Source organism: Grampus griseus (genome assembly GCF_964374135.1).
Source record: "Grampus griseus genome assembly, chromosome: 14".
Classification (NCBI taxonomy): Eukaryota; Metazoa; Chordata; class Mammalia; order Artiodactyla; family Delphinidae; genus Grampus; species Grampus griseus.
The window spans coordinates 35051409-35066039 of NC_139008.1; the positions used below are offsets into that span (position 1 = coordinate 35051409).

At 52.6% G+C, this 14631-nt stretch overlaps 1 protein-coding gene across 1 annotated transcript; it reads left to right on the forward strand.

The window, feature by feature from the left end:
• Window positions 1-670: 670 nt before the first annotated feature.
• On the forward strand, window positions 671-14609 carry EEF2KMT (eukaryotic elongation factor 2 lysine methyltransferase). Its single transcript, XM_082670616.1, has 8 exons — window positions 671-792; window positions 2644-2706; window positions 4601-4681; window positions 5505-5606; window positions 10023-10156; window positions 10240-10535; window positions 11843-11992; window positions 13715-14609. Exons 1-8 carry the CDS (start codon window positions 697-699, stop codon window positions 13813-13815), a joined length of 1023 nt encoding a protein of 340 aa, XP_082526742.1. The 5' UTR covers window positions 671-696; the 3' UTR covers window positions 13816-14609.
• The last annotated feature ends 22 nt before the right edge of the window (window positions 14610-14631 follow it).

Consider the following 14631-nt stretch of genomic DNA (forward strand, 5'->3'; position numbering starts at 1 on the left):
CTTTCTTCGGTCTCTCCTTGCCCCCGTGTACGCGGCAGTTTGCCAACCAACACCTTTGCGTCGGTGCCTTTTACCAAGGCGAGAAAAGTCTGCTAAAGTCTGAGCCCACCGGCCCACAGACCTGAGGAGACGCCCGCACCCGAGGCTGAGCTTGAGGGCGCAGTCCCAGAGGGGTTGGGGGAGGGCTAGGATTAAGCCCAAGGGACGACGCGTCTGCCCAGAGGGCTCCTGCCAAAAAAGACCCTCGAGAAGGCTCTGGAAGAGCGAGAATGGTTACCTGGCCCTTGGCCTGACTGGGAGCTCTCGCCGCCCCGCCCAGCGGAACCTGGCGCCAAACCCTGACTCCGCCCCCACCGAAACCCTGGCCACGCCCCTTCCGACCCTGGTCCCGCCTCCCAGGCCCCAAATCTGCCCCAGAGCCCGCCTTCAGGGCCCGCCTCCAATTTTCCCAAGTCCCGCCTCCCAGGACCCCTGCAACGCCTCGACCCACCCCCACCCCACCTCCGCAGGCGCCTCCGGCTGGCACCGCCTGCTGAACCCGGGCTCCCTACCTAAGCCCCGCCTCCCAGGACCCAAGCGGCGCCTGGCCCCGCCCCAAGCCCCACCCCGGCTCCGCGCGTTGCCTCGGGCCGCCTCCCGGCGCAGCCCCGCTCTCCGCTTCTCTCGGGCAACGCCGGGGCCCGTCTCCGCCCCGCCATGGCGCCTGAGGATAGCGCTGAGGCTGCGCCCCTGCTGCGAAGTTTCGAGCGCCGCTTCTTGGCGGCGCGCGCCCTGAGCTCTTTCCCCTGGCAGGTGGGCGGTGGGGAGCGCGGAAGGCGGGTGGGGGGCGCCGGGGTCGCGGTGGAGCGGGGCTCCGGGCTCACCCGTGCTCGCCCCGCCACGCGGCGGCCTCTGCTCCCTCGCGGGCCCCGGCATCACGTCCGGTTCCCTGGGCATCGCTGGGGCCAGCGCGGGCTGGCGGCGGGGAGCAGGAGGTCCACCTCAGCACCCTTGGGCCCACCCTGCGCTCAGCCCCCAGCTCCGTCCTCCCCTGGGCCCTTCCCGCCCTCCGCTGTCTCTGCAGACCGAGTCCCACGAATTGAAGGAATGCGGGGTTTCCTCCCAACTCCTTTTTTCGCTGGGTTTTTAGGGTCATGGACAGTTTGTGCCTTTTTTTAGCCAGTTATTATCCTGGCCATTGGGTAACAGCTGCTGCTGCTCATTTAAACAGCCCACGTCCTCAGGGCAGCGGGAGACCACGCTGCGTTGAACTCAGCGACCAGGTCACAGACCCCTCAGGCCTGGGTGTTCTCATCTGTGTCAGCAGCATTGGACAAAGCCCTCTCAGAGGCAGCTGATGGAAGAGACAGGGAGGTACAAAACAGTCCAGGAAAGAGACGAAAGCTCACTTCCCTGCCCTGGGGACCTGCCATTCACACAGAGGCGCATGGCCGAGGCAGCAGCTTCTTTCTGCCAAGTCCAGGGCTCTAATGACGCTGCGTCCTTTATAATCCATAATTCAAGTGCGGTGAACCCACTGGGATGACTCAGTTTGAACATATATTCCTCCCCAGGTCTGCCCCATCTTAAGAGTGGAGGTTAGTCATTTGTGTTTCATTGACATAAACCATTTAGCATTCTGGGAGATCATTTCCCGTCAGAAAGGAATGTGTACATTTTTTAACCCCAAATTTAAACTTTCATGACAGCATCCATTGGGCCCAATTCGTATCGACTATAATTGTTCATGAGTGAGTGCTTACTCTGCACCAGTCCCATGCTAAGTGCTCACTTAGGCTCACCCACAGCACCCATGTGGTGAGAACTGTTCTTACCATTGGTTTGACTAGAAAAGAAGTTGACAGCAGCATTGGAGCACTCAGACCTGGGAGACAGACAACCTGCTTTGAATTCTGGCCCTGCCCCACCCCACACAAGCTGTGTGACCTTGGGCAAGTGACTTCGTCTCTCTGTGCCTTTATATTCTTATTAGTAAAATGGGGGTATAATGATGCTTAACCTCATAGGGCTGTTGTCAGGATTACATGAATATGTGTTAGCTAGTACTTTTTATTCTGTCAACGAATGTTTACAGAATGCCTTCCACAAGCCAGGCACCAGTATCAGCAGAATACAGACAAAGCCCTGATTAGATGGGAGAGCCAGAGAATAAACAAGTAAATGAATAAGCAAGAAAACACGGGGAGATGATGGTGGCTGGAAAGTCAATAAAACAGGGAAATGCATCAATTTAGGAGAGTCGGGAAGGCCTTCCAAGGAGGTGACAGGAGCCGGGACCTGAACAGTGAAGCAGCCATCCTGCCGTGGAAAGGTTTCAGGTTGCCCACCAGGTGTTAATGCTGTGGCTCCCCCTGTAATTCCAGTTCAGCCACAGAGCTGGTCTGTGACCCAGGCAAGGCTAAGCTGCCAGGGCTAATGCAAACCAAGAGTCTGTCTTCTGATGTTCTTTCTCTGACTCATCCAGGTGTAACCCGGAACTTCTCAAGGTCAGGCTTTCAGCTGCCTGTGCCTTCCACATCATTTGGCCCCAGGTCCCTGGGGAGAGATCACTTAGCACTTTGCCAACATGTCCCATTGCATGTTTAATGTTCCTGTGATAATGCCCTTGAGATTTCTTTCTCTTCCCCCTCTCTCTTTGAATAGAGCCTAGAAGAGAAATTAAGGGACTCATCAGGTTCTGAGCTGCTGCTGGATATTTTGCAGAAGGTAAGAATCACAGAATCACTGGAACGCATCAGTGGCCTGATTTGCCCATGAAGACGTAACAGGTGCACACGTATCCTTTAAAAAGAAAGACGCTGCATCTGGGTGTGAGTACCTCAGACAGCTCCGGCTCTTTTGTTTTCTTAGATAAAGACATCAGAATATACAACAAGCTGCATGAGAGGAGGGAACCTGGGGGATGTTTTTTTAAACCGTCCACAGAGAAAGTGGAGATGACAGCTGTAGGAACATCTTCTAGCATTTGCTAGCTGCTCAGAGACTTTTTTTTTTTAACGTTTAAGGGGAAAAGAAGCAGGCAAGTCTTGCCCACCAGTGTGTCTTTTCTAGTTGTGGATGGGCCCCTGCTTTTTGTAGGTGGGGTTTGGACTCTAAGGTGCATCTGGGTGTGGGTAGAGGAGGGACCACCACTCTGCCCGGCCTGTCCCACTCTGCCTGCCCCTGGCCATGTGGGTCAGGTGTACATCACAGTGCATCCGGGCTCTCTACCCTCTTACGGGTCATGAATCCTTCTGAAAACCCAAAGGTGTGGACACTACCCCAAGGAAAAAATGCTCCAGAAGAGTACATTTTGTGTACAAATGCATGGGAATCATACACACCCCTCCAACCACTGGTCCTGTCCAAAGAGCCCAGGGTCAGAATTCCTGTCTGGAGGGTGAACCAAGAGTATCCATCTGACCACCGTGTCGAGAAGATGCACAAGCTAGGGAAGATTCCCAGGAGATCCAGCAGTTCAGGACTGTGAGCTCAGACCTCTCTGAGGCCATTGTCATGCAGTCTGCTCTGATTTTTCACCCCAAGGTTAAAACCTAACACCCGCCAAGCCCCTGAAGAGTTGTGTGGACATTTTGTGGCCCTTGAGTAAAATCACATCCCTCCGGCCAGCAGGTCCCATGTGACACAGGCCCTACTCTCACTGTTCCCGTCCCCTGCCCTCCCTCCCAAAATGCCAGGTGGGGGCCTGCACGAGCTACCCAGCTGCCTGGAACTCATTCCCCTGCTCTCTGCTTCTCTCAGCTTCAGCCGAAGTGTTGCCCTCAGAGCCCCCATCCCTCTCCACTACATCCCAGGCAGAGTCCCCACCTTCCTCTGTCCTGGTCAGTGCAGCACCCCACCCGGGGGTGTGATCTCCAAGAGGGCAGGTGCTGAATCTGCCTTGTCATACCATTTGGAGCTCTCACCCCTTCCATGGAGCCAGACAGTCCCACATTTGTCCTCACTACAAACTCTAGTTCCTGCTGGCTGCTCTGGGAAGGGAGATGTCTTAGTCCTGCTATAACAGAACCCCACAGACTGGGTGGCTTGTGAACAACAGGAATTTATTTCTCACAGTTCTGGAGGCTGTGAAGTCCAAGATCAAGGTACCAGGAGATTCAGTGTGTTGTGTGGTCCCACTTCCTGGTCCAAAGACGCTGTCTTCTTGGCTATGTCCTCAGATGACAGAAGGGGCAAGGGAGCTCTCTGGGGTCTCTTTTATAAGGACACTAATCCCATTTATGGGGGCTTTACCCTCATAACCTAATCACGCCCCAAAGGCCCCACCTCCTGATATCATCTCAGTGGGTGTTAGAGTCAACATGTGAATGTAGAGTGGACACAAATATTCAGTCTACAGCAGGGTGTTAGCCTGAGTCTGTATGCCCTATGTTCCTGCCCAGAAAGGGCATTAGAAACACTGCCATGGTCTGTGCCACTGTAGTGGAGAAATATTTTTAGGAAAGGGCTTATATGTTAAACTCTTTCAGATGCATAAGGGTCACCCAGGGCCAGAATTCCAGGAATCGGATAACTGGGGTTTGCCCTGTATTCACTTGAAGCTCATGGGAGACTTAAGGCGGAGTCTCTCCAGCAACCCACACTGTGTTCCTCGTCACAGACCGTGAAGCATCCTCTGTGCATGAAGCATCCACCCTCAGTGAAGTATGCCTGGAGTTTTCTCTCAGAGCTCATCAGAAAGGTCAGTGATGGGCACTGGCCATCTGGTAACCAGGCAGCATCTAGGACTTGGCTGGCTCTCCAAACGTGGGCTTTGCCTGTTGGAGCCCAGATCCATCCCATACTCTTTGCCTGCTCTACAGATCCCCGTGTAGCAGGGGGCTCCCTGGGCAACTGCTCCCAGCTGAGTTCCACCAATGAGAAGCCATGGAGGGAGGGAGGAAAGGAGGGGCCAGGGTACTTCCTCTGTGCTTTGAGGGGTCTCCAGCAGTGGCTGCATCTCTGTGGTCCTGGTCCCCCATGGAACCTTCCCACTCCTACCAGGAACCCCTGAATGTGGGAAATGCCACCTTCTCCTTCTGTCCTGCCAGCTCTCACATATCCCATTTCTCCTGCCCTACACTACACCTCACCCTCACCCTCTCTACACCTCTCTTTGAGGTCCCCCAGGTCCCCCCACCAAGTGATCTGTATTAAGTCAATCGCATCCCAAGTCTCCCCTCCAAATTTGGTGAAAATCCTCCAGCCATTTTTACAAGTCATAGTAAAAGCAAACAGGTGGGGGCTTCCCTGGTGGTGCAGTGGTTGAGAGTCTGCCTGCCGATGCAGGGAACATGGGTTCGTGCCCCTGTCCGGGAAGATCCCACATGCCGCGGAGCAGCTGGGCCTGTGGGCCATGGCCGCTGAGCCTGCGCGTCCAGAGCCTGTGCTCCACAACGGGAGAGGCCACAGCAGTGAGAGGCCCGCGTACCACAAAAAAAAAAAGCAAGCAGGTGGAACCTTGGTTTGATTCACGAGGGTCAACTTAATCCTTTTGCTGAAGCTCTCGCCCTGCCCGCCCCCAGCACGAGGCTATCCACACGGAGCCTTTGGACGAGCTGTACGAGGCGTTGGCGGAGGTCCTGACGGCTGAGGAGCCCACCCAGTGCCACCGGAGCTACCTGCTGGTAGGAGACATGCGCCCTCCTCCACACACACACAGTTGATTCAGGCTCCAGTCAGCCTCATGTGGCTTCAATCCTGACTCCTCAGCTCTGTAGTCTTAGACGAGGTCAGTTAACCTTCCTGAGCCTCGGTTTCCCCACCTGTAAACCAAGCACTTCAACAAATAACACCTGTCTTACGGGGTGACTGGCGTTAAATTAGGTAACACACATGAATTGCACAGCAGCGATCTGGCGCTCAGACCTCAATAAATATTTGATGGATGGATGTTACAGGACAGCTGTCTCTCCCCACTGTCCACTGCCACCATCACCAGGCTGACCTGGTGCTTGGCCTTCTCACTGGTCACCTGGCTTCTTACCCCACAGAAGTCCATTCTACACACAACAGTTTTTGTTTTCTTTCTTCTTTAACCTTTTATTTTAAAACAAAGACACAGAAAACCATGCAAAAGAATTAGATTATCGAATTGTTGCAAGGCGGCCACCACGGTAACTGCCAATCTAGCCAAGGACTTGGGCAGCCAGCCCACAAAGCCCTCATTTGACCCATCCCAGCCCTCCCGCTCTTTCAGAGTAATCACTGAGGTCGTACCACTGCCATGTGCACCTCTGGGCATAGTCTTGCCCATTAACTAGGTCTGGCTCAAAATTTCCCTTCATCCGCAGGTCCCCCCAGCTCTTCCTGGCAATTTGGCCTGGACAGCTTTCCACAAGCTGGCTTTTTGTCGCACACACATGGTGCTGTTCAGCTTGTTCCTCTGTCCTCTGTCCCCCAAAAATTGGCGGCTGGATTCACAGGCCCACTCGGACTCTTGTCTGTTTGACCCCTTTGGCAAGAAAACAGCCTGGGTCCTAGAAGTCACGTCATCTCTTTTTTATCCTCTTCATGGTAGCACTTGTGGGTGCTTAAAGCTTAGACTCATTAATTCATTGAAGGATGCAAAAAGGTGATTTTTCTTATTTATTTATTTATTTGTTTATTTATGGCTGTGTTGGGTCTTCGTTGCTGCTCACGGGCTTTTCTCTAGTTGCAGTGAGCAGGGGCTACTCTTCGTTGCGGTGCGTGGTCTTCTCATTGCGGTGGCTTCTCTTGTTGCGGAGCACAGGCTCTAGGCACACGGGCTTCAGTAGTTGTGGCACGTGGGCTCAGTAGTTGTGGCACAAAGTCTCAGTTGCTCCATGGCATGTGGGATCTTCCTGGACCAGGGCTCGAACCCGTGTCCCCTGCATTGGCAGGCAGATTCCTAACCACTGCACAACCAGGGAAGTCCCAGTGATTTTTCTATCATTTTGTTTTCATTCATTAGCTGGAGAAATTTTATAAGGAAGTGCCTCCTTTCATCCGTATTTGGTTACCTACTGGTACAGCTAGTAGAGGAAAGGCAGAATACAGACTTCTTTCCTTTTCAAGATAGTGAATTGGTTTCCTGTCATTCCCAGTAGGGGTTCAAACCATTGCAAATCGCATCGTTACTGAAGCTCAAAATGTGCTATTTTGAGTCACTTCAAATAGGCTTCTTTTTTTTTTTTTTAAGTAATTTTATTTTATTTATTTTTGGCTGCATTGGGTCTTCACTGCTACGCATGGGCTTTCTGTAGTTGTGGCGAGCGGGGGCTACTCTTCATTGCGGTGCGCAGGCTTCTCATTGCAGTGGCTTCTCTTGTTGTGGAGCACGGGCTCTAGGCGCACAGGCTTCAGTAGTTGTGGCACGCGGGCTCAGTAGCTGTGGCCTGCGGGCTCTAGAGCACAGGCTCAGTAGTTGTGGTGCATGCACTTAGTTGCTCCACGGCATGTGGGATCTTCCCGGACAATGGCTCAAACCCGTATCCCCTGCACTGGCAGGCAGATTCTTAACCATTGCGCCACCAGGGAAGTCCCCTCAAATAGGCTTCTGGGTCCTTTGACATCACCTCATAGTTTTCTTACTTTAGTTTATGTCAAGCTTTTCCAGACTCATCTTGTATGTTTCCTGCCCCAGACCTGGAATCAGCCATGTCTTCAAGAAGCCCTAGTTTCTTTTAGTGGGAAATGATATTTAGAGACCACAGTCTGGGCATTAGGGATGATCATTGCTGCTGTCTAGGCCTTTCCGTGGACAGAGCTAGGATATGGGTGGAGATACATATCCATACTTTTTAAGAGAAAATACCTCATGAGTCCATATCGATGTTTCTGATTCAGGATCAGAAGGGTTTTCACTCAGCCTCTTCGGCATTGGATCCCTATCTCCTTTCTTCTGCTCTGGAAATTTTGGTTCTCAAGAGCATAGGGATGATGTTAAGATATCCCCCAACTGCCTTTGGCTTATCCCATATTATTCGTGCGTGCAGCGATCTCAGAACAACAGCACTAATCCCTCACACCAACTGTGGTTACTGAAAACAGCATAAATTTTTATATGTGCCACCCTCATTCTCCCTACATAGACATCATAGAGCCGTTACATAGTATTACCACAAACTAAGCAGCTCAAAGCAACATAAATGTGCTATCTTCCAGTTCTGTAGGTCAGAAGTCTGCTGGGCTCAGCTGCTTACTCTTCTTTGAGTCTCACAGAGCTAAAATCAGGGTATCTGTAGGACTGGGCCCCCGGGGGAGGACCATTCCAGGCCCTTCAGGTCATTGGCACAATTGCGTTTTCTGCAGCTGCAGGAATGTGATTCCATTTCCTTCCTGGCTCTTGGCCCAGGATTGTTCTCAGCTTCTAGGAGCCGCCCTGTCCCCCTGACTCATGGCCCCTTGATTCCAAAGCCAGCAACCACCTCAAATCCCTCCTGCCTCTTTTTCTTCTGCATCTCCCAAACATCAGCCCTGATGATTAAATCGGGCCCACTTGGATAATCCAGGATCATTTCCCCATGTCACGTTCTGTAACCTTAAATGAATCTTCAGAGTCCCTTTGCCAAGAAGCACAGCACAATCACAGGATCCAGGGATACGGGTGGAAACATTACCGACCTCAGGCACATACCATAGTCTGTTACTTTTCAGTCTCTGTATTGGTCCGTATATTGATGTCTCTGTAGCCATTTTGGTTGTCTCAAGTTCATTTTCTAGGAGGTTCTTTAAGAAGGGCTCGTCGGATGGACCTTCCCGGACTTCTTGCATGTTGATAACAGATTGAGCCATTTTTACTTGAATCTTGACTCACATCTTCTCTGCCTGAGTCTCTTAAATATATTCCTCCACTTTCTTTGGCATAAAGCATCATTGTGCAAAAGCCTGATGATAATTTAATTTTCTTTCCCTTTTATGTCACATGCCCTTTTCTCTTAGATAGCCAAAGCATTTTTTTCTTTAAAGTCCAGTAATTCTATTAGACTACGTCTCGAGGTTGTGATCGTTCTGAGTCAGTGACCTCAGGTGCAGTGTATACTCTTTCAATATTCATTTCAAATCTGTTTGTTTTCTCAGGAATGCTTTCTTGAATTATAATTTTTAGTATTTGTTCTTTGCTTTTGTTTCATTAAAGGTACCTAAAAATTTGTGGCTTAAACAACAGAAATTTATCATCTCACAGTTCTGGAAGCTATAAGTACAAAATCAAGGTGTCGACAGAGTTGTTTCTTTCTGAGGCTGCGAGGAAATGATGTGCTCCAGGCCTCTCCTCAGCCTGCAGATGGCCATCTTCTCCCCGCGTGTGTGTCCTAATGTCCTATTCGTATAAGGACACAGTCAGATTGGATTAGGGTCCCCTTATGTCTGTATTTTAACTTGATTCCCTCTATAAAGACCCCATCCTCAGGAATTCCCTGGTGGTCCAATGGTTAGGACTCCGTGCTTTCACTGCCAAAGGCAGGGGTTCAATCCCTGGTCGGGGGAACTAAGATCCCGCAAGCAGCACGGTGCAGCCAAAAAAGGAGGAAAAAAAGACCTCATCTCCAAAAAGGTCACATTTTGAGTTGCTGGGGCTTAGGACTTCAGCATATGAATGTTGGGCGGAAACGATTGAACCCATGACAATCTCTTAATTTCTTTTTGATTTTTAAAATTTTGCTCCTTTTCACTTCCTGTTTCTCTTTAAGGTTTATCTGTTTTTATGTTTTGGTTTGTTGTTATGCTCATGCTTTTTTGAGTAGCCTTTATTTCTGAAATGATGTTTTCTGTTATTGTCACACATTTCTAAGTGTTTCGAGTAGCCATTCAGGCCTTGCCTCGGGGCCCTCACACCCCCACTACCGGAGCAGGCAGGTTCCCTCCTAGGTGGGCTCTGGGGTCACTCTCCTCGGGTCTACCACGTGCCCTGTTGCTTCCCTCTTCTGTCCCCACTGACACGTTGACCTCATGAGGGTTGTGTCACCTGCTCAGAACCCGCCAGTGGCTCCCCATCACATTTAGACTCAAATCCTAATTCCTTATGTGATCCACACTTGCCCTGGTTGCTGGATTAATTCTCTCTCCCTGTTTCTTCCTAGCCCTCCGGGGACTCTATCACACTCTGCGAGAGCACGGCCATCATTTCCCACGGCACCACGGGCCTGGTCACGTGGAATGCCGCGCTTTACCTGGCAGAGTGGGCCATGGAGAACCCAGCGGGCTTTGCTCACAGGTGACCTGGGGGTGCAGGGCTGGGCACCAGGGAGGTTTGCCACAGGGGGATCACAGACACAGCCGCTTCTCCCTGTCATGCAGGACTGTCTTAGAGCTTGGCAGTGGAGCCGGCCTCACGGGCCTGGCCATTTGCAAGATGTGCCGGCCCAGAGCATACGTCTTCAGCGACTATCACAGCCATGTCCTCGAGCAGCTCCAAGGGAACGTCCTTCTCAACGGCCTCTCATTGGAGCCAAATGTCGCCGCCCTGGCCCAGCACCCAGAACACGACACCGCCGATGCAGAGAGCCCCAGGGTGATGGTGGCCCGGGTGGACTGGGATGTTGTGACGGTCCCTCAGCTTGCTGCCTTCCAGCCGGACATCGTCATTGCCGCAGGTACCGCCCAGCTTAGGCCACTGGAGTGTGGCCTCCCTGAAGCTCCACCTGGCTTTCAGTGCTGGGAAGGGGACCACCTTCCAGCCAGTGAGTGAGCCACCTTCAGTGAGCCACCTCCCACCAGTGAGTGCTGCCTGGTGGGAGGAATGATGGGATTTGGGTCGTGTGGGCCTCCAGGGTGACATCAAAGCACAGAGCGTGCCTCTTGGGTGCCCTAAAGCCACAGCCCTCCCATTTGAGACAGTGGCCATGCCTACTGCCACGCTAATGGTCCATCCTATAAAGGAACCAGCTCTTCCCAGCAAGGCCTGCGATGAACAGAACAGGCCCCAGGGCACCAGACTAGGGTGACCAGTCTTAGCCAGGCCACAACCCAGCGGACAGACTTCACGTCCCTCTCCAGCAGCCTGAGGGAGGCCTCTCAGTTGCCATCCAGAACCTAAATGAATAGGCCAGAGCAGCCCCACAAAGCAAGGGAGCCGAGCTGGCCCCACCTACACCCCCTGTCTTCAGATGGGGGTGGAAGTGGCCACAGCAGCCTTGTCCTTTCAGGACCACAAAGAACGGCATGATCCTGATTCCTCTGCATGCCCTGGGCCAGGCCGAGGGTCGGGGAAGGAGGTCTGGGTGGCCCCACCTCTGTCAGCACCTGCTTCCTTCTCCCTGCACGCTTGTGTGTCCCTGAGGCCAAAGGCGCTCTGCCTGTGTATCTCTGTCCTAGGTCCTCAAAACGAGTCCCACAAGGAGGGACCACCCACTCTGGTGCAAGGATGGGACCCCTGAGGGAAGGGGCATATGGTGTGGGCACCAACGGGACCGTTGCCCTCCACGGCGCTCACCCAGCCCCATCTGGCCGATGGTACTGTGCTCTGGCCTGGCCATGGCCCTGAGACCCAGGCCCAGAGCGGCTGGAGCACAGAGGCTAAGCAGCTCACCCCTGCAGGCCCAGCTGGTGGGCGGGAGGGGGCTTGCCCCCCACAGGAAGGAAACAAGAAGTCTGAGGCAGTCAGGGTTTGCTTCATTAAGCATCTTCTAAACAGGCCATAGGCAGAGAATTGATTTTTTCTTTTAAAGGAACACCAGTGAGTCCTGGATATTTTTCATGTGTTGCAGTGTCTTTCAGCAGCTTTCTCTGCTAAGGGTTTTTCTTTTTACCCCCGTAATTTTCTTACCGTCCAACAGCACGAACCTAATAGAACTGCTGCTTTCCAGGCCTTCACACTGCAGCCCATGTCGGCACAACCCAGAGGCCTCTATCCTGGGGTCCTGGAGGAGCTCCTTCCAGTAACCTGGGGTTTTTATCGCAGATGTGCTATATTGCCCAGAAACTGTCCTCTCCCTGGTCGGGGTCCTGCAGAAGCTCTCTGCCTGCCGGAAGGACCAGCGGGTTCCTGACGCCTACGTTGCCTTCACCATCCGCAACCCGGAGACATGTCAGCTGTTCACCACGGAGCTGGGTGAGCCCCGGGCCCCTGGCTGGGCTGCTGGCTCTGAGGGGCTGCCACCCAGGCCTGCAGGACCACTGCACTGGCCACACACAGGACTCCAGGGAGGCAGAAATCAGGAAAGTAAAAGAATGGGGCCCTGGAGACAAGCCAGGAAGCCCCAGACCACAATGTGCTGGGCCAACGACCCCCCACCCTCCGCCCAGGAGGTCAGCAGAGGAGCCAGGGCCAGGGAGTTGGTGCTCTGGGGAGGAGATGGCTGACGCAGTGATCTCAGAAGTCTGAGACCAGCAGTCCTACTGTGTGTTTAGGGCAGGTTTTCAGAGACTTCAGGCCTCAGTTTTCTTGCCTGTAAAATGGAAAGGATGGTGGATGCCAGCTGGTGTCAGGGTAGATGAGTTCTGGCCACACAGCAGTCAGGTGCAGGCTCTGGAGGTGGGTCCCAGGTGGAGCTGGGCCACCCCTCTCCAGGTCTTCATTCATTGTACAGCAGAAACATCCACCTCAGAGGTGGAACAGGGCTGGCACGAAGGGTGTGCTCGGGAAAACGGCAGCTGCTGTTACTAGATCAAGCACATAGTAAATGGAAGAGTGAGGGATGCTTTAGAGAAGGGGGTGGGGTCTGCCTGAGTTGCCACTGCTGCAGGCGGGCACTGTTCTCAGACCTGACCTGCGTCAGCCCCTCTAGCACCTGTGGGGGGGGGGCTGCTGCCATCCTCTGTCCCACCCGTGAAAACACCAGGGTGCAGGGCAGCTGAGTAATCACCCAGGCACCCATGGACTGAAGCCAGGCAGCTGGCCCCCACTCTCCACCCCCCACCCCATGACCCCCACTCTGCAGTCCTCACCACGAGCCAGGCCTGATCAGGGTTTCCCACACATGACTGGGCAGCAGTGCAGAGCCCTGTGCTTGCCCCAATCCCCCACCCCCCAAACAAAGCTCTCCCACAGCTGCCTCTGCTGACAGAGAGGACCAGCGCCCACCCCTGTACAGCGTGTCCCACTGACAGCGGGTGTTCAGCCTCGAGAAATAACGAAGTCCTTCAGATGCTTATGTGAAAAAATATCCACGCTGTATTTTAAGAAAGCTGAGTGCTAAACAGCATATACAGTATAAACTCATTTTTTAAGCTCATTTTTATTTTAAAAAAATAACTGTCATGTTAATACACATATGGGGAAACTCCATACACACCAATTAACATTATTATTAACATGTTATACCCGGACGGTAGTATCATGACACTTATACACTGTATGTCTAGTATTTTATTCTTATAAATACTAATTTTTCATTCCTAAAAAACTGATGACAAAACAATTCTTGCCAGGGGCTCGTCAGACATCTGTGCTTACACAGAGGACGTGAGCCCCTCTGATACAGGTCCAGCCTCTGAAGGCACCAGGCTGAGCTGTCAGGCAGACGTGGGTTCAAACCTCAGCTCCTACTGAGCTGTGCCCGGTAACAGGATGGAGGACCCAGACGGGGCCATGACTTTCCAGGGATGCACACGGCCCAGTGGGCAGACGCAGCAAACCTGGCTGCTGTGAGCTGCTTACAAATGGGATTCCTGGTCCCACCCCTGGAGGCTGATTCCAGGTGTCTGGATGGGGCCTGGAAATCTGTAGTCTGTACCCCCCCACACCCCCAGGCCTATCCCAAAGCCCCACACTGATAGGGTGGTGTCCCATCCCCAAACCCCACATCCTGAGACGCATACGTTCTGTCTCCAGGCCGGGCTGGAATCCCGTGGGAAGAAGTGCCTCGTCACGACCAGAAACTGTTTCCCTACGAAGAGCACTCGGAGATGGCAATTCTGAAACTAATGCTGTAGATTTATAAATGGTTTTGAAGAATAATGTGAAAATTAAATCACTGTTCTGGAAAGAATGTGATAAAACTTGCACTGGACTTGAATGTTTGAAGAATGTTAAATTCTGAATCGGGAACCACAAACTGTTCGAATAAAATATAAACTGTTCAAGCGTGTAGACCCCTCTGTGCCAGCTGGCTTAGTCCTTAAGAAAATCACCATAAATCAGAAATGAAATTTTTGGCTCAGAGATAAGCATTTCATTCGCGCAAATAAAAAAACAAACCAAGTATGTTCCCCCCAACCTGGACGCAAATCCCTCACGGAGCCAAGCCCGCTGCACACGTGGCACATCTGACTGCCCTTGCAGGGCGGTGGGCTGCAAAGTCTGTTTTCAAGGCAGGAATCAAAATATTAGGGACACAACCAAGCAATTCTGGGAAAGGCAGACACCAGGAGACAAAACAAGGATGCAGAGATGTTCAAGACGACACAAGTAACAGAAAAGTCATAAACTGGGGGAAAGAAAGACTCATAAGACAGGAAGAGAAAAGAGAGAAGGGATTCAGAGCCTCCAAAGATGAAAGCAGGCTAAGCCAGCTTCCTGGTCAACAAAAACTCCTGATTATTAAAAGTTAACTTCATTCCCCAGGCAGTGCCCACTGCCAGCCTTTCAGCTTCCATCCACCAGGAGGCGCTGATCTACAGAGTCTGCCCAGGGACTGGCCAGCAGTGGTGGCTGTGAGGAGGGGAGTGTGGGCCAGCTCCTGGGGAGGAAGATGAAAGGTAAGGAGGGGTGTCAGCTTGAGGGTCTCTCTATGATGTCCAGCACAGGAC